Below are 21714 nucleotides of genomic sequence, written 5' to 3'. Positions count from 1 at the left end.
TATGTAGCTATTAAAAAATAAAATTACTTGTAAATAAAGATCTGCAGATGTATAGAGAAAAACTTGGTTAGCTTAAAAAGACTTAAAAACATATAGTCGGTAGGGTCTCGAAATATTTGTACATCCATGTTCATTGCAACATTATTGAAAATAGTCAAAAGTGTTTATTGACAGACGAATTGGTAAACAAAATGTGAGTTATACATACAATGGAATATTATTTAGCTTAAAAAGGAAGGGAATTCTGACACATGCTAATACATGGATGAACCTTAAGGACATTAAACTTTAGAAGTTAGCTTTAGTTTTAGAACTGGTAAGTTTGAGGTAACTCTGACTCACCTCAGATGGAGTAGTCCAAAAGTAAGCAGTAGGAAAGTCAAGATATAGAACTTAGAAGTGAGCTTTAGAAATAAAAAATTGGTTTTCTGACTTAAATGTGGCAAAGTTTTAGAAATAGAACTCAGAAGCAAGATCTAGGCTGGTGAAGTGACAGTTAGGAGTCACATATAAATATGAGAGGCGAAAGAAACCATGGGAGTCCAGGATGAGGTGGAATCAGCTAGAAAGACTGTAAGGAAACAAAGACATAAGAGAAATCTGGGTAAGTCCTTATAACTTCTTTAGCTTGTGGTGTGCAATGACAATAACAATGGAGGCTTAGATGTTTAAAAATAAGTGTGTTTTAGGGGCGCTTGGGTGGCTTGGTCGGTTATGCGTCCAACTTCAGCCCAGGTCATGATCTCACGGTCCGTGAGTTCGAGCCCCACGTCGGGCTCTGTGCTGACAGCTCAGAGCCTGGAGCCTGTTTCGGATTCTGTGTCTCCCTCTCTCTCTGCCCCTCCCCTGTTCATGCTCTGTCTCTCTCTGTCTCAAAAATAAATAAATGTTAAAAAATAAAAAAATAAAAAAAAAACAAGTGTGTTTTAAAATTTTACTTCATTTGACAGACTTCAATATACTTGAAACGATTTTTAGTAAAACTATAATAAAGATTCTTGCCAAAATTCTCAAATGTTTTCTACAATCTAAGAATATTGTGGGTCTTTGCCTAATCATTAGTCAAATTTTTATGTGGCCTGGATATTTTTGTTTTTTCATTGTTTCATTTTACTTTGTTCTTCATTAAATTGACGATGTTGGCCTTGAATCTGACCAGTGCAAATTTATTATTTGCTCAATAAAAAAATCATACTTCGATAAAAACCACACTTCTTTAAATGTAAGAACTTATACCGTTTCTGTGTTCTTTGTTTACCTAAGGAAACGCAACTTCACCACAAGTACAAAGACCGTCTTTTATGGACTACTTTGATAAACAGGACTTCAAGAATAAAAGTCATGAAAACTGTAATCAGAACATGCATGAACCCTTTCCTATGTCCAAAAATGTTTTTCCTGACAACTGGAAAGTTCCTCAGGATGGAGACTTTGACTTTGTAAGTACATTTTAATTCTTCCATTTATGTTTTATCCTTCTTCATTTTATCATCACATTGAGAAGCACAGTGTGTGTGTGTGTGTGTGTGTGTGTGTGTGTGTGTGTGTGTATAAAATTTAGACAATGAGTGTATTAATATTCAGTGTATGGCTATATATGTAGATAAGAGAGTGGTAAAATTATAGTTTGCTTGTAGACAGGTATTTGCAGAGAAATGTAAATAATTGCTTATAGCTAAATAAATCAGACCAAATTTAGACCAAATTTAGAGAAATGCTTAGGACTCTTTAAAACTAAAATAACAACTGTGTCAAAAAATGTTTTTAGGGACGCCTGGGTGCCTCAGTTGGTTAAGCGTCTGACTCTTGATTTCAGCTCAGGTCATGGTCTCACAGTTCATGGGATCGAGCCCTGTGTCAGACTCCGTGCTGACAGCACGGGATCTGCTTATGATTCTCTCTCTTTCTCTCTCTCTTCCCCTCTCTCTCCCTCCCTCCCTCCCCCACCCCATCCTAACCCCTGCTTGTGTGTGCTCTCTCTCTCAAAATAAATAAACTTAAAAACATTTTTTAATAGTGCAAATACCAGATATTTCTGACAGTAAATTTACTTTCCAAAGTAAATGGTACAAAGGTATTTATGACATAGACTTTGAGAAATTTGTCTCGACTTTGATAGTTAATTGAATTAGTTTCTACTTGGTAAGTGTTAATTCCACTTGGTTTGTCAGAAATAATAGTCCTGTTGTATATCTAGTTAGCATATAAATTTCAGTATAAAATTGTGCCTCATTGCTTCTTTGTTATATTTTCTCTTTATTTCTTCTGCCCTGCTCCTTGTTATTCATTTCTTTTAAAGACTGCGTATAATATAGGTGAACAATTCTAAAGCAACTATTTCCACATCTTGAAGTAAATTCTCAAAATGAGTTCTTTAATGGAGTAGAAATTTTTATGGAGTAAATTTTTGCTTTAGCATGTTTTAAATAATATGTTAGTTTTGCATATTGTTCTGTAAGATTTTTTCCACATAAAGTAACTATAATCCTGTAGTTATAGCTATAAATATAAATAAATGCATTTCTTTATAAGTAAATAGAATTTTAGGTATATGTATATCTTTAATGTTTTTAAATAATAGCCATTTTGCTTAGTCAACATGCCTCTAAATGCTTTGGGATTATAAGTATTTTTAATGTTTAGTACTTTTCTCCTAAATATTGTGATTGTGTTTTGAAATAATCAGATACTAAAGTTTCAAAATCTATTCCCAATATAGTTAGTACAGATAGCTAGCAAATTTCAGCAAGGGTGCAAGTTTGCCTGAAAACATTAATTGTAATATCTACTTATTTTTGTCTTTTCAATTTTGAAGTTAGATATTCAAAAATAAAATCTATATTTCTGTAGTAGTTCTGGGAAGATTTCATTTTAAGCTGTCTACTTTTTAAAAAATCATAAATTATTTAGAATGCTGACATTCAAGCTTTAAATCATTCATGAACATGATGAATTATGTAGAGTATTTAGCATCAAAGAACTTTGTCTTGTCTCAGTTGGAATAAATCTTAATAGCCTCTGAGAAACAGTTTGAAATGAGCTACAAAGTAATGAATAAATTATCATGGTTAAGAAATAGCAAATAAAATGATTTAATTCTATTTCTGTTCCAGTTAGTCTTTGCTACCCCCCCCCACCAACTTAATGGCTTAAAATAACAACTATTTTATTTGTTCACAATTTTGTGGGTAAGCATTTTGACTAGGTTCGGTGGAGTGGTTCTTCTCCTGGTCTTACCTGGGGTCTGTCAAGTGGCTGTAATCATCTGGCAGCTTGACGGGATCTGAATGATTTCTCTAAAATTACCTCACTCTTAAAAAAAAAAAAAGTTAATTATTGAGAGAGGGCGAGAGAGAGAGAGAGAGAGAGAGGGCAAGCAGAGGAGTGGCAGAAAGAAAAGGGGACAGAGGATCCAAAGCAGGCTCTGTGCTGACAGCAGAGAGCCTGATGCCGGGCTCAAATTCATGAACTGTGAGATCATGACCTGAGCTGAGTTGGACGCTTAACCGACTAAGCCACCCAGGCACCCCTAAAATTACCTCACTCGTGTGTGTGGCAGTGGTGCCCACAGTAGCCTAGGTCATATGATGCTATCAGGCAAGCCTGGCATTTTTATGTGGTTGTAGCAGCCTACCAAGAGGGTGACAGAGAAGTTATAAGGCCTCTTCAGACCTACGCCTAGAATCTGCACAGTGTCCATTTATAATAGCATCGAAAAGAATGAATCCTTAGGAATAATCTTAACAAAGGAGGTGAAAGACCTATACACTGAAAACTATAAAGCGTTGCTGAAAGAAATTAAAGATACCAATATAAAGAAAGATATTTCTTGTTCATGGGTTATAAGATTTACTATTGTTAAGATGTCAGTATGGGCCAAAGCAATCTGTAGATTCAATGTGATCTCTGTCAAAATCCCAATGACATTTTTGTTGCAGAAATACAAAAATCCATCCTAAAATTCATATGGAATTTGAAAGGACTCAAATAGTCAAAACAGTCTTGAAAAAGAGAAATGAAGTTGGAGATCTCATCTTAACCGATTTCAGAACTCATACAAAGCTTTAGTAATCAAAACAAGACATACATATAGACCAGTTGAGTAGAATAAAGACGCCAGAAATAAACCGTCCCATATATAATCAGGTGATTTTTGGCAGGGATACTGAGACCATTCAATGGGGAAAGAACAGTCTTGTCAACAAACGATACTGGGGAAATTGGACAGCCATGTGCAAAAGAATGAGGTTGGGCCCTTACTCTACACTATGTACAAAAATTAACTCAGAATGAATCAAAGATCTAAACATAAGAACTAAAACTATAAAACTCTTAGAAGAAAACATAAGAGAATCTTCCTGACATTGGATTTGGCAATGATTTCTTGGATATGACACCAAAAACACAGGGAACAACAAAAAATAGATAAATTAGGGTACATTAAAATCAACTATTTTGTGCATCTAAGGACACTGTCAATAGAGTGAAAAGGCACCCCATGGAATGGGAGAAAACATTTGCAAATCACATATCTGATAAGGGGTTAACATCTAGGATGTATAAAGAACTACAACTCAACAGCAAAAAAAACAAACAACCCAGTTAAAAAATGAGTGAGGGACTCATATAAATATTTTTCCAAAGAAGATATACAAGTGACATTATTCATGATAGGGAAAAGGTGGAAGCGAGCCAAGTGTCCATTGATAGATGAATAGATAAACAAAATGTGGTATATACATACAAGAGAATATTTTTCAGCCTACAAAGGAAGGAAATTCTGACACATACTGTAACCTCGCTATAACATGAATAAACTTTGAAGATATCATGCTAAGTGAAATAGTCAATCACGGAAGAACAAATACTGTGTGATTTCACTTACATGAGGCACCCAGAGTAGTCAGATTTACAGAGGGAGAAAGTTGAATGGTGGCTGCCAGGGGCTGTGGGGAGAGGGGAAAGGAGAGAGTTCTTGTCTAATGGGCACAGAGTTTCAGTTTTGCAAGTTGAAAAAAGTTCTGGGGTTGGATAATGGTGATGTTTGCATAACGGTGTGAATGTATCTCATACACTGAACTGTACACTTAAAAATCATCAAAAGGCTAAATTTGACGTTCTGTATTTTTTACCACAATAAAAATAAATAAATAAGAGGAGGGGAGAATTCTCACAGTGTCATTTCTACCATATTCTGTTAAGTTAAAATATGTCACAAGGCCAGTCCAGATTCAAGGGATTTAGAAATCGGTTTTACCTCATGATGGGGAAAAGAGCAAAGTCCCATTGCAGAGAGCTCTGCAGAATGAAAGGATTTGTTGTGATCATCTTTGCAAATGTTCCACTAGAAATTGTCATGATTAAAATTCACCTAAAATTAGAATCTTGAATTTAGGAAATTGGAGGCCATTTGTGATTTTGGTACGGGTCGTTTCAGTACCCTGCTTTTTAAGTTTTCACACACAACTTTTGACGTGTAGCTTTCCACTGTCCCTTTTAGGCTCCTTCTAGTTTTGTAAATTAAAGCATCGAATTTCCAGTGGCCGGCTCCTCTAAACCTCTGGTAAAATTGTCAGCCTATCATATATTTTGGAGTCCTTCTATCTGGAAATTACAAAATTTGTTCTAAACCATTAAACTAATTTAACAAATGCTCTACTCTCTGCTTGGATTGTGCTCAGCTCTATGGAGAAATAAGTTTATAAAATTACGACAAGATATAAATTAATTAAATTCTAAGCTAGAGCAATAATGCAAACGTCATGTGGTTTTGCATAAGCAGGGACTGAGCAAAGGCTGGAGAAATTTGTGAAATTATACTGTGGAGGGGGACTTTATCTTAGCGTTGAAAGATGGATAACAGAAGGAGGGAAGGCAGGCACCACAGGATGATGTGTGTAGTAAAAAGCTTAGAGGTAGGAAACCACGAAGTATGTTGGATGAAAATGAAATAGAGACTTTCAAGTTCATTTGGAACAATATGATAGTGGAAAGGTAGGTCTGGCTCAGATGGTCAAAGACTTGAATGAGAGATTGCAAAGTCTGAATTCTTATTTCCTGGACAGTAGAAAACCATTGAAGGTTTTTAAGTTGGAGAATGACATGATGAAAGTGTTTTAGAATATTAATCTTTTTTTTTTTTTTTTTTTTTTTTTTTTGAGAGAGAGAGAGCAAGCGCAGGCAGGGGACAGAATCCCAAGCAGGCTCCACACTGTCAGTGCAAAGCCCGATGCAGGGCTGGAGCTCACAAACTGTGAGATCATGACCTGAGCTGAAATCAAGAATCTTAAGCAACTGAGCCACCCAGGCGCCCCTAGAATATTAATCTCGATGGTAGTATGCAGTGTTGATTGAAAGGAAAAGACTAGAGGTAAGGGATATCAGTTATGTGAAACGGGCTTGAAATAATAGAGTAATAAAGTAGAAAAGAAGCAACAAAAACAGAAGTAAGTATAGGAGACATTAGAAAAGATTAAAAACACTGAAATAGCTGACTTACTAGATTAAAAAATACAATTTTGGGGGTGGAGTGTCCGACTCTTGGTTTCAGCTCAGGTCATGATCTCACAGTTTGTGGGATCGAGCCCCACATTGGGCTCTATACTGACAGCGTGGAGCCTGCTTGGGATTCTCTGTCTCCCTCTCTCTCTGTCCCTCTCCCTCCCTCCCTCTCTCTCTTTCTCTCTCCTTCCCTCTCTCCCTCCCTCCCTCCCTCCCTCCCTCCCTCTGTCTCTCCCTCCCCCTCCCTTTCTCTCTCTCTCTCTCTCTCTCTCTCTCTCTGTCTCTCTCACTCTCTCTCTCTAAATAAATAAACTTAAAGGAATATAATTTTGGTTAAGGTCACGAACCTTAGGTAGTAGAAAGTGAAAGTAATTAAAAAAAAAAAAAGGAAGGGAAAATGTCCTCACAGTTAAGAAAGAGGCTTTTAAGAGGTCATGACTGGATCCGGTTTTTTCAGAATAATTTCTTTTTTGATGTATACAAGGCATGTAGCCTTAAAAAGGTATGGGGGGGGCGGTGGTACAGAGTTACCAGAGTTCTTTCTACCCCAACATTTACACACCTGTCAGCTGGAACTACTGCTCAACCCTCTCATCACTTCGAGGAAAGTGGAAAATGTTGTAATAGCCACTGAGGGGAATGTAAATGAGAATAAAGAGGAGATGGATAAAGGAAGGATTAGCAGGGGATGACTAAAGAATTGCCAAGAGTCTGGTGAGTATGGTAAAAAAAAAAAAAAAAAAAGAGTGCGAGAGGGGCTAAAGGAGTAGGAAAAGAGGCAGTGTGGGTGCGACAGAGTGGAAGGGGTTTGATGGGATACTTTGCTTACAAAGTAAGGAAATGGTCTAAAAGCAAAGACAGATTTCCACATAAAATACCAGCTGGTAATGATAAGGGAAATCTGGTCTTATTCATCCCATCATACATTAGATACATAGAATGTTAAAAAAAAAGTGACTCATCAAAATATAAAGTATGCTAAGGTTTATGTGTTTATCTTCTCTCTTTATGACGTGTCTTCAGGCTACCTTCCAAAAGAACTGGATTTTTACGTGATTCCTACGTCTATTATGTAGAAGTTCCTTAAAACAAGCCAAAGTTGTTTTGCCCATATTTCCAACGCATAGAAGGCTTATCCTTTTGCATTGAGGAAAATAGGTTTCAAGAAGAGTGAAAGACTTGTCTTTTGTAGTATTCAGAGCAGATTCCTAAAGGACAAAACATTCAGAGAGGCACTTGCTAGACAGATGTGCAGAGTAGGAAGCGTTCTTTACCCAAAAGCCTGTGTGCAGCATAACTTGTGTATTTTCTTTTAGCATTTGTCTTTTGGATTTTCTGTGGACTGTTGTTTTATGCTAATGTTCCTGGTTGTAATGAGATGAGAGGAGTATTAATTTATGATTTCACCAATTTGGGGGTAAAATAAAGATAGCATAAAATATATTTGGGCTAATTGAACCCGTTATTTTAACTCCACAAAACATGTTCTGTTTAGGGTGTGCCTATGACGATTCCTAAAAACAAATATAAAAGGCCAATCTGTTTATTATAGCACTAGACTAATGTTTCAGTTTTTGTTAGAATTATTTCCAAACAGCCCTAGCATCCAGATTGTTTAGCGTTAAATAGAGAGCTTGTAGATCATGTTTTGCAGAAATTACAGTATTATACTTAAACAGATATATTTTGGATAACGTAAAGATTTTGGAACCAGAACAAAAACTTTAAAAGCCATCTGTTAACCTACTATATTGGTTCCAATCTTTAAAAAATAAAAAAAAATTGGATTGACAATAATTACTAGTATGAGAGGGATTAGGTAAATCAGCCATGTTTTTGTCTTTGACTCAAACTGAAATGTAAGTTAACCTTTCTTGATTGCTATGATTTTAAAATATTTATTCAATTTGCATTGCCTTTTGAGCTAACGGGCACAAGACTCCTCCAGAGCAGCACTGGAGAAACAAGTTTCAATAATGGTAGCAGAGGAAATATAAAGTCCTCCCCTCCAAGTGCAAATTTGCCTCAGACTTTCCTAAGTGGTTTTCCCGTCTACTTCTGATTCCTGGATTGGCAAGTCTGTATGGTTCTAGGGAAACAAACAGATGAGCAAACTGACACCTCACTGCCACAAAACACAGCAAGCAGCAAGCCCAGAGAAAAGTGCTCCTGGAGCCACCGTGCGCGTCTTAGGAATCGTCCCTCGTTCTGGAGAAATATTTCTTTCTCAGGATCTTTTTGCTGTCCTACGGCGGCCAGCAGTTCTGGAGGGTAATGTTGTGGAGACAGTGGTGGAATACAAGAGCCCATGCAGACGCTTGTAGCAATGCCAGCCCTTTGGAAAGCCGTCCGTGACACAGGCCCTGTGGAGAGCCCGGAGGGGCAAACCAAAGCCAGCAGCATCTACCAGTTTTTAGCAGAGTAGCAGTATGGTATCATCTGCTTCATCTTTTTAAAGAGATGTTGGCTAAGAGTTTCCCTTGTAGTGTACTCCTTTGTCAAAGCGCTTCTTGTTCTCGTCATTCCCTAGTTGTGTGGACCGAGGAAACCACTTCAGTCGAGTGAAGTATTTAAGCATATTGTCATCGATTAGCTTTGCATTAATTAAGTGATTATTGTCAAGTATTTCCAGATGTTTCCAAAAGTATTAACAAAGTATGAAAAGATAATGTAGATATGGCAGATTTATTTCTTCTGGGGTAAAGAAGAAATAACCACAGAATCTCAAGTGTTTTTAGTGGATAGCCCTGGATAAGAGTTTATGATTACAGGTGTACATGTGGCATGAACTTGAGTGTATGTGGCACATTGTGCTTTCGCTACTCACTCCTTCCTTGTAGAGCCAACAGGAAATTAAAATTAATGAGAAGCCTGCACTTTGAAATACTTGCAGAATTCTTGACTATTTCAGTCCTTTGCCAGCTCACGAAATCTGCGCTGGCAGTCATATCCAACAGATGGCGTGTGGCATGTGCACAGTTATATCATGTGATTGTCTGGGTCCATGTGGAGTTTCTATAAGATTTTGACCATCGGTATGCTGAGGCGTTTAAGACAGTTACAACCTTTGTTTTGAAAGGAGAATGGCCTTCTTGAAAGATAATGTGTTTGTATACAGGTAGGCATAAAACGGCGACGGTTAATTACCCACTGGGCGTTTAAATTGCATTTAATTGATTTTGTAGTAGTTAAAGTCAACAAAAACTTGAGTGTCTCTGAACTGCTACATCAGTTCCTCAGTATAATTTAATCCATTTGGATGGAGCATTCTGCTTCCTTATTCCCCCAAACTTGCTGTTTTTAAAACTGCCGTAATTTCAGAAAATGTTACTTAGTGGTTGTATCTGGGCAAGGTCTACTGGAACATTAAGCTAATTCTGCTTATTTGGATAATTAATACCTTAAGTTAAAACTGACTGTATCATCGTTTCCTTTACAAATTAAAGTGAGCAGGCCTGTACTTATTGGATTCATTAAGATAGAGAGCACAGGTGCACTGTGTGGTTTCTTGTCATCATGGTGGAATTTATTAAGATGTTTAAAGCACATGGCAAAAAGAAAAATGGCTTACCAAGAAGAGTTCTAACAAGCATAAACTTTCCTCATAGTAACTTGTTCTTTTTAAAATGTCATTTATTTAGAAGATTGTGATGAAAAATTGGCTACTTTACATTTTAAAACAAAGGTATTATACTCCAAGCATATGTTATGGCTGATGTTGATGTCTGAGGAAGTTATTTTGACTGTGTGGGCTTTCTGTTCATAACCTCATTTTGAATGTTTGGCTAATAAGCAGTGGGGACTGTTGGGATAATTACATCAAAAGAGATGTTAGGAACCAATTGTGGCATTTAGGATCAAAGAGTGGACAATATAATTTATCACCTTTTAATATAAGACTGATGCCCCGCGGTGCTTACTTCTTAAATAATCCATTAGATTTCAAAATAAGTTGTTAGGATCAACTGAGGTTACTAGTAATACATATATCAGGTTGTGTTGGTAATAAAAGAGTTGTGTTTTACTTTAACTGTCATAAATGAAATTTCTTTAAATCTGAAATTATTTTTGTACTTTCATACTTAATTCAGATTTTCAGGATATATGTGGTAGTTTAGTGTCAAAACCCTTTACATAAGAAGCTTCCATCATACTCCCGATATACATCTTTTACAGTGAGAAGTATATTGTTCTTTTTGGGACTGTTAGATTTGTTGGCCTGGTCACCCTAATAGTGACTCCACATTCACTCCCATCCTGACATTAGGTTGGCAACTTTGTCCCACGGAACTTCTCACTCAATAAAATAGTTTCATTAGGTTGGATTCATTGTATTGGAAGGCTTTCCAGTAAATAATCTTTTTTTTGTAAACTCAAAATGTAGTTGTCTTGGTTCAAAACCAAACTAGTTTGGGTTCATAATTTTGTCTGTCAGTAGTGGAAAAATCTTCTTCCCATAAATATAGACAGATCTTAAGGAGATAAATGAAAGAGGGTATCAAAGTAGTATATAGTAACAGATAAAAGAATTGTAGAAAACAAATATCTTAATTTCATTAATTTATTTCGAAGGTATATTTTTCATGGTTCTTAATAAAGGAACTGATTTTTCTGTATGAATTAAGTAGTAGTGTATGTTTAGCTTGATATGCAGTATAAGGTATAATTAAAGCTGGTGTTAATCAGTAAAATATCTTACAGAAGGCTCAGTAACCTGGCTTAGAATATCCAGTTGTAATTCTACAGGCCTTCAGTAGTCAGTTTTTAACTTTCTATATTAATCTGAGAATGCAGTGAAGTTATATGATAGAGTTACAAATTTATAAATATATAAAAAGCTAATAATCAACCATGCTCTTTTAGTAACTAGTCAAATGAATAGTCAGTTGTGAATTATTGTTGCTAATGGAAGAAAGACCTAAAAAAGCTAGTCATTTTAGTGATTGTATACTTTGATGAAAAGAAATGTACTGTCTTTAATTCATTAGAACTTCAGTAATGGTACAAAATTCCTGGAATTGCCTTACTTTTGATCTGAAACATTTAATGATTCTTGCTCTGACTCTGAACACTGAAAGCTTTCCCTTAGTGTATCTATATAAAATACAATAGAAACAAGATGCAGTTAAGTCCCCACCTTGAATTGCAGAAATTAGTTAATTACAGCTAGTATCTGCAAGCAAATTCTATTTTGCCATTTTCCTTTATGATAGTATTATAGGTATAGCCTTATAGAAAAATATTCTTTAAACAACTGAGTTAAGGAAATTAAGTCATTGTGCAACCCTTAGCAGTCTAGCAGTCAGCATTTAACAGCGGCTGTTTAGATATGCTACCAGGTTACCTTTTTGTTGTCGTTTTTTAAAAGTTTTTATGTAAATTCCCATTAGTTAACATACAGCGTAATACTAATTTCAGGTGTACAGTATAGTGATTCAGCACTTCCATACAACACAGAAGCACTCCTTAACCCCCATCACCTATTTCACCTGTCCCTCCCCCCAGCCCTGCCACCTCCCCTTTGGTAACCATCAGTTTGTTCTCCATAGTTACGAGTCTGTTTCTTAGTTTGCCTCTCTCTTTCCCCTTTGCTCATTTCTTTTGTTTCTTAAGTTCCACATATGGTATTTGTCTTTCTGTGACTGACTTAGTTCGCTGAGCATTAAACCTTCTAGCTCCAACCATATTGTTGCAAATGGCAAGGTTTCATTCTTTTTTTTCTGTCTGAGTAATATTCCGTTGTGTCTGTATACCACATCTTTATCCATTCATCAGTCAACAGACACTGGGGTGTTTCTATAACTTGACAATTGTAGATGACGCTGCTATAAACATTGGGGTGCACTGTATCCCTTTGAATTGGTATTTTTATATTCGTTGGGTGAATACTTAGTAGAGCAATTGCTGGATCATAGGGTAGTTCTCTTTTTAACTTTTTGAGGAAACTCCATACTGTTTTCTGCAATGGCTGCACCAGTTTGCATTCCCACCAACAGTGCAAGAGGGTTCTCCTTTCTCCACATCCCTGCCAACACCTGTTGTTTCTTGTGGTGTTGATTTTAGCCATTCTGACAGGTATGAGGTGATACCTCATTGTAGTTTTGATTTCCGTTTCCCTGATGATGAATGATGTCGAGCATCTTTTCATGTGTTTGTTGGCCATCTGTATGTTTTCTTTGGAAAAATGTCTGTTCATCTCTTCTGCCCATTTTTAAATTGGATTATTTGTTTTCTAGGTGTTGAGTTTTATAAGTTCTTTATATATTTTGGATATTAATCCTTTATCAGATATGTCATTCGCAAACATCTTCTCCCATTCTGTAGGTTGCTTTTTAGTTTTTTTGGTTGTCTCCTTCACTGTGCAGAAGTTTTCTATTTTGATGAAGCCCTAGCAGTTTATTTTTGCTTTGTTTTCCTGGCCTCTGGAGACCTATCTAGAGAGAAGTTGCTACAGCCATCTTCTGGCCAATGGTGTTTCGTCCATTTTGAATTTGTTTTTATGTATGGTGTAAGAAAGTGGTCCAGTTTCATTCTTTTGCATGTTGCTGTCCAGTTTCTCCAACACCATTTGTTGAAGAGATTGTCTTTTTCCCATTGGATATTCTTTCTTGCTTTGTTGAAGATTAATTGACCATATAGTTGTGAGTTCATTCCGGGTTTTCTGTGCTGTTGATCTATGTGTCTGTTTTTGTGCCAGAACCACACTGTTTTGTGATGTAACTTTGTAATGTAACTTGAAGTCCAGAATTGTGATGTCTCCAGGTTTGCTTTTTTTTTTTTTTTTCAAGATTGCTCTGGCGATTTATGGTCTTCTGTGGTTCCATACAAATTATACAATTGTTTGTTCTACCTTTGTGGAAAATGCTATTGGTATTTTGATAGAGATTGCATTAAACATGCAGATTCTTGGGGTAATATAGACATTTTAATAATACTTGTTCTTCCAGTCTGGGAGCATGGAACGTCTTTAAATTTCTTTGTGTCATCTTCAGTTTCCTTCATTAGAGTTTTATAGTTTTCAGGTCTTTTACCTCTTTGATTAAGCTTATTCCTAGGTATCTGATTGTTTTGGGTGCAATCGTCAATGGGATTGAGTTTTTAAATTTTGCTTTCTGCACTTCATTATTGGTGTATAGAAATGCAATGGATTTCTGTAGATTGATTTTGTATCTTGTGACTTGACTGAATTTGTTTACCAGTTCTAACAATTCTTTTGGTGGAGTCTTTCGGGTTTTCTGTATGTAGTATCATGGCATCTGCAAATAGTGAAAGTTTTACTTCCTCTCTGCCAACTTGGATGCGTTTTATTTCTTTTGTGGTCTGATTGCTGTGGCTACGACTTTCAGTACTATGTTAAATAATGGTGGTGAGAGTGGATATCCCTGTCTTTTGTTGTCATTTTTTAAAAACATTTTCCAAACTTAGTCAACCTGTGAGCTCCCTTCTGTATTTTATGAGTTGCCCTCATCTGTGAGCATTTCTTCCTTGTTTAGAATAATTTATGCTTTTTTTCTCTTGACTCCGCATTAAAACTATCAAGTTTCCATTCATTTGGGTACTATGCCACATTTTTGCTGTAACTCATGATAGGAAGCTGCATTAAACTTCAGCATGTGACATTGTTTTTCTAACTACAAGTTATTTAAGTTCAGAGTAGTGTGTGCAGCTTGTTTGCATGTATAATTTAACTGCTTAGAATTTTCTGTTCTATTGCTTCTAGGTAATAAACTAGGTATTAGTAAAAATAATAACCAGTATATGTTGAGAGTTTAACTGTGTGCTGAGTACATTTCAAAGTACTTTCTTGACACTAATCCTTTGCAGAAGGTATTGTTGTTATCCCCTCCATACCTTTTTTTTTTTTTTTTTTTTTTTTTTACAATTGAGGAAACAAAGGGACATATTTACATGTTCAGTGGCCAAAGTCACATAGCTTCTAGATGGCGGAGCCAAAATTTGAAGCCAGGAAATAGGACTTTAGAGTTTTCCCTGTACTACTTAACAATTATAGTACTACTAAGCCTTTATGAAGAGGTTAGCTTGAGTCATAAGAGAAAGTCATTAATCAAGGAAAGGAGAAGATAGGTTAATCATGGCACCAAACCCAAACTAGGTAGAAGCACAACTAAAGACCATTACAGTAAAGTAGGTGTTCGGACATCGGGCGGGCAGAGGTGCAGGGCCCAGAATGAGTTGGCTCTGCTAACCAAACAGAAGGATTTCTATACACTTCAGCTGGGCCAGAAAACAGGTCTTAGTGGAGATAATGCCTACTATACAGAGTAATTTTGGATACGATGCAGGAGTGACCTAGGTTATAAAGACCTTAATGGCAAGCTGAAGCTTCTAACATGTATTTAACCTTCAACCTATGAGCAGTGGAGAGCCAGTACAGATTGATGTCAGGAAAGTAATTCTGATCAAATTTGTTTTTTATGGTTCCGTACACATGTGTATAGAACCACCCACAACCCTGAATAACCAAAGCAATCTTGAGAAAGAACAAAGCTAGAAATATCACATATCCAGATTTCAAGATATGCTACGAAGTTGTAGTAATCAAAACAGTGTGATACCGGCACAGTATAGACACATAGATCAATGGAACAGAATAGAAAGCCTAGAAATAAACCCACGCTTATGTGATCAATTAATCTATAACAAAGGAGGCAAGAATATGCAATAGGGAGAAGGCCATCTCTTCAATAAATGGTGCCGAGAAGACTGGACGCTCACATGCACAGGAATGCAATTGGATCACTTTCTTACACCATGTGAAAAAATAAACTCAAAATGGTTTAAAGACCTAAATGTGAGACCTGAAGCTATAAAACTAGAAGAAATTGTAGGCAGTAATTTCTCTGACATTGGTTATAGAAACATTTTTCTAGATATGTCTCCTTCGGCAAGGGAAACAAAAGCAAAATTAAAATAAGAAGTGTTTTCACAGCAAAGGAAGCCCTCAGCAAAACAACAAGGCAGCCTACTAAATGGGGGAAGATATTTGCAAATGATATATTCGATAAGGTCTTAATATCCAAAATATATAAAGAATTTATACAAAAAACAAAAATACATTTATTCAGTGGCTCTCTTCAAGATCGGTAATACTTGTGCCCCATCTTCCTCTTTGCTCTGAGCTTTAGTCATCAGGGAGAGCCAGAAACTCTCACTCCGTATTCTTTTAGAAGAATAAATATTGCTGACTTGATAAATACATTTCGGAGTATTTCATGTTTCTATCTCTATAGAAATATTTTAGTTTGTCCCTTCATGCATCAATTATCCAGTGAACATTTTTTAGTCCTTACTCCAATGCCAAACTCTATAGACTCATAATTCGAACGCGCTGCTGCCCAGGAGAAGCCCCCAGGCCACTGATGGGACTAGATATCTAAGCATTTAATTTCACCCATAGATAATTTGGCCAGACCCCCTAATCTGAAAAATATGATTGTAGTGGAATCAATAGGCTCAAAAATTGAAAAAGGTGCAAACGTGCAAAATTTTAATTGAAATTATTTTTGACTGAACATTAATGTTTGACATTCAGAATTGGTGCTGTGTAAGATTACAGAAGTTCTGGTGTCCTTGGATACATAAGACCATGCAATCACATGAACCAGACTGATAATTCTTCTAGATTATTTATTTAAAGATTTAGCTTTGGGACCCCTGAGTGGCTCAGTCGGTTAAGCATCCGACTTCAGCTCAGGTCATGAGCTCATGGTTCCAGTGAGTTCAAGCCCCGTGTCAGGCTCTGTGCTGACAGCTCAGAGCCTGGAGCCTGCTTCTCCTCCCCTGCTTGCACTCTGCATCTTTCTCTCTTTCTTTCAAAAATAAACATTAAAAAATAAAAGATTTAGCTTTACATTTCTTTAAATTTAAATAAGATAATAAGATTATGTCTCTTTTTACCTGCTTTTTGCTAAGAAATTTTTAGCTTCATGCTAATATTAAGTGGGTACTTGCACACATGTGTCACATATTTGTGTCATCTAGGATTCTATAATAAGACTTAAAAAATTATATTCATTTTGTATCTCCAAGGCAATGTTTTATAATTTGTTTACCCTATAAAAGTTGAGTCTGAGGGTTTAACTGAAAATAAACAATTTGTGCAAAGGAGCTTAGACAAATTCAGGCCAAACATCATTATCTTCATTTACATTATTATTTTGAAAGATTAAAAGAAAATCACATCCATTTAAAAGCAAAGGCTATTTTTAAATGTGATACATATGAAATTTTTCATCCCAGTTTCTTTTTCATAACTAAAATATTAAAAAACAGTATCATGTAGGGGCACCTGGGTGGCTCAGTTGATTAAGCGTCCGACTTCGGCTCAGGTCATGATCTCGCGGTTGGTGAGTTCGAGCCCCACATTGGGCTCTGTGCTAACAGCTCGGAGCCTGGAGCCTGCTGCGGATTCTGTGTCTCCCTCTCTCTCTGCCCCTCCCATGCTATTGCTCTGTCTCTCTCTGTCTCAAAAATAAATAAACATTAAAAAAAATTAATATCAAAAAATAAAACCAGCTTCTAATGGCAGAGGAAGTACTTCTAAAACATTGGAACTTTTCTATGCAGGCTTTGTGTTCTATTCAAATACATAATATATTTTCAGGGGAAAATGGATTATATTTATGTGCCCATATACTTCCCTGAATCACTGTTAGAAAGCTATTATTTAAATTCATGATAAATTCTAAAAGGAAATGATAACAGTGTAAGAATAGGCATTCGAGAAACATAACAGTTCATATGTTTACTCAATTTCATATTAATGTACTTAACAGTATATTTGGCTTCTTATATTTAAGGTAGCATAAGTTAGCTTTTTTTAGGGAAAATGTTTTAAAATACTTAAGTGTGACTATACATTCTCTTTGATTTTTAACAGAAAGAAATTTCATTTAATTTTTTGTATCTCTAATAAAAATAATCACAAGTATTATATACAGGTATATCACAAGTAGCTACTTCATATTTTTAAATTAAGTTTCTTACATTGTTATATTTTAAATTTTGTTAGATACATAAATATTAAATTACTAGATATTGTATCTGAAGTGATTCAAGGGGTGCCTGGGTGGCTCATCGGTTAAGCGTCCAACTTTGGCTCAGGTCATGAACTCGCAGTCTGTGAGTTCGAGCCCCGGCCTGCTTCAGATTCTGTGTCTCCCTCTCTCTCTGCCCCTCCCCTGCTCACACTCTGTCTCTCTCTGTCTCTCAAAAATAAATAAACATTAAAAAATTTTTGAAGTGATTCAAATTCATCATGTATGAATAAGCATTTGTCTCACTAGATTTTATTCATTTATTTAATAGGACCCAGTTTTTTAATTAGTGTTTCCAGACCATGGGAAAATATTAATAAAGTTAACATATTATTGTTAGAACATGTTATTGTTAATATTTTTTGGGACTTACTTGGTTGGGATTACTTGGTTTAAATATAAGTTAATATATAATGGTCTACTTTTAGTTAACATTTTTAGAGTAACATAGGTTAGTTATTATTTTTAGAGTAACCTACCAACAATTAAACCCCCTTTTTAGTTTTTAATGTTTAGTTTATTCAGCAAAAATATTGTAAGCACCCTCTCTGTGCCTTTTTATTTCCGTTTAGAAACTAACTCAGTCAAAGGAACCACTTGCAAAATATCCCTCTATTGTGATCTGTTCTTCCTACTCAGAATAGAGGGCATCCTACTTTGTGTAGCCGTTAAATTTTAGATCCTAACCCCCCAGTCGCATCATATGCTCACAGAATTGAAGCAAACAACAACTGCCAAAGACTTTATTAAACTTAAAGAATTAGTTACTTATAAAACTAATTGTACATCTTTAGATTCACCTTCAGTCTGTTTGGTGTTTTCTTGTTCAAATGTGAATTCTGGCTGTAAAAAACTGGATTTAGATGTCTTACATAAATTATTAACAGTTCACAAGGATACTAGTTCATAGTATCATTGAGAGCAGATATCTATGAATAAATCTTATAGCTAGTTACTAGGATTTATTCACAGTTAAAAAAAAAAAGTTCTTCTGATGTTACAGGGGCTAAAAAAGAAGGAAAATCTGTGGGTGGGGGTAGGGAACATGGGGCTATTTGGCCTGGTAAAAATTTTGTAATTGTTTGCAAAACTAAGAAATTGCGAGGAGAAAGCTAGCATCCATAACTGTCTTTTGACAGACAAAAATAGGGCTTGCACATTTGTGGTGTGGCTCTGGATTAGGCATTAAATTGAATTTGACTGTTAAATAATACTTACTGGCAGCATAAGAAATCGTGTCTGGTGTCACCAGTAATCCTTTCTTCATTATGGAAATTTATTATGTATTAAAATGGTAAGTTTTGAAATTATTCTTTCATTATGCCAGTTTTTTCTCTAATTTTTTTTATATTTGTGTGTAATCCGGACACCAATATTGATAGTATTCATTTTAAAGCCTAGTGCTTTTCTCTTTTAAATTCTTTTGAATTTATTCTAGGTTACCATTTAATAAAATACCTTGATATTGAACCCTATAAAATTTCAAAGTAGAGAACTTATTTTTATTAAATAAGTGACTTGAATAAATGTTAATGAGGAATAGATATATTTCAAGTAAAATCTTAGCTAGTGTTAGAAAATATTAGATTAATTTACAAATACATTTTTCTTATTGAATTCTATTCTGTAAGTAACTTCTATGAGTAGAAAAATAGAATTTTTGATAGAATATGAGATACAAATTTTAATATATAGATGAATTATTTAATACTGATACATTTTAGGTTTACTTACAGTCTTTCTAAAAGACATTTGTTAGTCTGAGTATGACTGTTCTCATTTTATGTTTGTTTTATTCCCCACTATATACTTTGATTTATGGTCAGTTGAAAGTTTGAAAGTTTTAATCTATAATAAACTCTAGGCTTAGGTTTATGAGATTGTTTATTTTATGCCATTGTTGCTAAAAGAGCTGTTTGATTACTAGCTAAGGGTAATCAAATCAAATCAAAATTTAAAGTATGTCATTTTTCCTTAATGAAATAATTCTATTAAGATATTTTCACTAAATTCACCAACCTATTAATAATCTGCATAATGGTCATCTAACTGAACACAATGTTCACAGGGTAGCTTGTATAAAACGGCCTAAGTATTTTAATGCTATGAATCTAGATTTTTAAACGACGAATACATTTTACACACACATACGTATACACGCAGCCCTCTGTTCGAAATTGTTATGAGCATGAATTACATGTGCAATTTTTAAGAGGTTTGAAAGTAAAATAAAATTTATATTGACGGGCCAACCATAAGAGTGTTTAGCAGAACCTTAGAGAACCACCCTAAGAAATTGCTATTTAATCCTGTCTAAACATATTTTGTCCAAGTGAAGAGAAGGAAAGGTATTTTTTTCCTATAATTATTTTACTTTCTGCAAATTCTCTTTCATCATATGCCGAATCTCTATCAGGTTAGATCATTGGACAAACTTCTTAGATTAAAAAAATTCAAAGGTAGATGATTAGGAAAAGACTTGATTGGGCAAATTTGGGATGAGTTTTAGAAAGCTTTTTATTTTTTTTTAGACCAATTTCCCTGAGCTTTTGTTTACTCATTTTATAAGGCATGTAAGAATACATCATTAGTTTTTAACTTGACCTTTCCTAATTCTTTTGCATCTTAAAAAAGATCAAGACCATATGTTTAAAATATTTACTGGAAAGCTTTTTAGAATATGTGCACCAATAATTTTGTCTACATTAGTATCTGTCAGATTGTGATAGTAATTCTTAGTCCTCAGTTGTTAAGATTTTCCTGTAATGTTTTCTTAAATTATGTCGTGTTTTGAATTAATCATCAGCCATAACTATTTTTAAAAATTTTTTACAACAACTTTATTGAAAAATAATTCATATGTCATATAATTCTCATTTAAGGTACACAATTCAATGGGGGGATGTTAGTATATTTACACAGTTGTGTAGCTATCACCACAATTAATTTTAGAACATTTTCATTGCCCCCCAAAATAACCCTCTACCCATTAGCAGACACTCATTTCCGCCCCCCCCCCAACATCCTTCTCCCCCTAGTCCTAGGCAACCATAATCTCCTTTCTATCTCTTTGGATTTGCCTTTCTTGACGTTTCACATAAATGGAATCATACAGAATGAGCCATGACTATTTTTTTCTTCCTGTTTACTAGATAGGAGATTATAATAGGATAACTAGAAAATCTTTTTTACTTAGGAATTTGCCAACTATTAGAATAATAATATATGATATAAAGTATTTCTTAAAGTAGCATAGATGTAACCTGAAGTCAAATAAAATATTTTTAAGTGGACTCTCAGGACCTTAAATACTAGGGTAGTGAAATTTATTTTCTCTATATTGTCCATCAGTTGTAATGCATACATAGTTATGCCCCAAGAGCCTAGCTCGTCCTGCATGGGAGTTTTGATTTTCAGTTTTTTTTTCCTGTGGGTCTGGCTTAGGTTGATAACTTCCTTATATAGTCTCTGGTAACCTATGTTGCAACAGAACTACCCTGATCTCTTTGTAGCCTGTTTGCAGTGACCACACAGCTTGGGTTTTCCTGGACAGTTTCTAATTTCACATATTCCATTCCAGTGTCAAACCACATGTTGTGATTTTTTCTTTCAAAAATTTGATACCTGTATACATTGTTGGGAAATTTAGCTCCGCCCATTTTGGCCTAGTTAAACTTAATTCATAGGTAATAAATTCAATGGTTTTTAAAATAAATATTCCCTCAGAATATTCAGTGAACTTCTTGTGGGTAACCTTTCAATTAGCTTTATTATTATATATGTTTCCCAAGCTTTCTGGTCTTCAAAATGATATGTAGTCCCTGAAGATTAGGTGATTTTATAGACTTACAACCATTTTCTTGGACACAGTTGTAATAAGTAGTAATGTAGGAAAATGTACTTATTCTCAGAAGATGTGTGCTGAAGTATTTAGGTGCAGAATACCAGGATGTTCTGCATATACTTTCCAGTGGTTCAAAATAAAAGTGTGTGTGTGTGTGTGTGTGTGTGTGTGTGTGTGTGTGTGTGTAAAGCAAGCAAGCAAATATAGTAAAATGTTAACAATTGTTGAAGCAAAACAGAGGGTATATGAGTGTGTTCATTGTACTATTATTTTAATTTTTCTGGGGATATTTGAAATCCATAAGGGTTTAAG

The 21714-nt window shown here is 35.2% G+C and overlaps 1 protein-coding gene across 2 annotated transcripts in view; it reads left to right on the top strand.

The window, feature by feature from the left end:
- STK3 (serine/threonine kinase 3) overlaps nt 1-21714 on the top strand; it is a 278518-nt gene that overhangs the window by 207686 nt on the left and 49118 nt on the right. For both annotated transcript variants that reach the window (XM_011291410.4, XM_023248602.2), the window contains exon 10: nt 1264-1439. In XM_011291410.4, coding sequence (XP_011289712.2) covers nt 1264-1439 — 176 coding nt within the window. The remainder of the gene's footprint in view (nt 1-1263; nt 1440-21714) is intronic.

The sequence above is a fragment of the Felis catus genome, chromosome F2, assembly GCF_018350175.1.
Source record: "Felis catus isolate Fca126 chromosome F2, F.catus_Fca126_mat1.0, whole genome shotgun sequence".
Lineage (NCBI taxonomy): Eukaryota > Metazoa > Chordata > Mammalia > Carnivora > Felidae > Felis > Felis catus.
The sequence above is the reverse complement of the archived record's forward strand: the minus strand, read 5'-3'. Positions and strand labels throughout refer to the sequence as shown.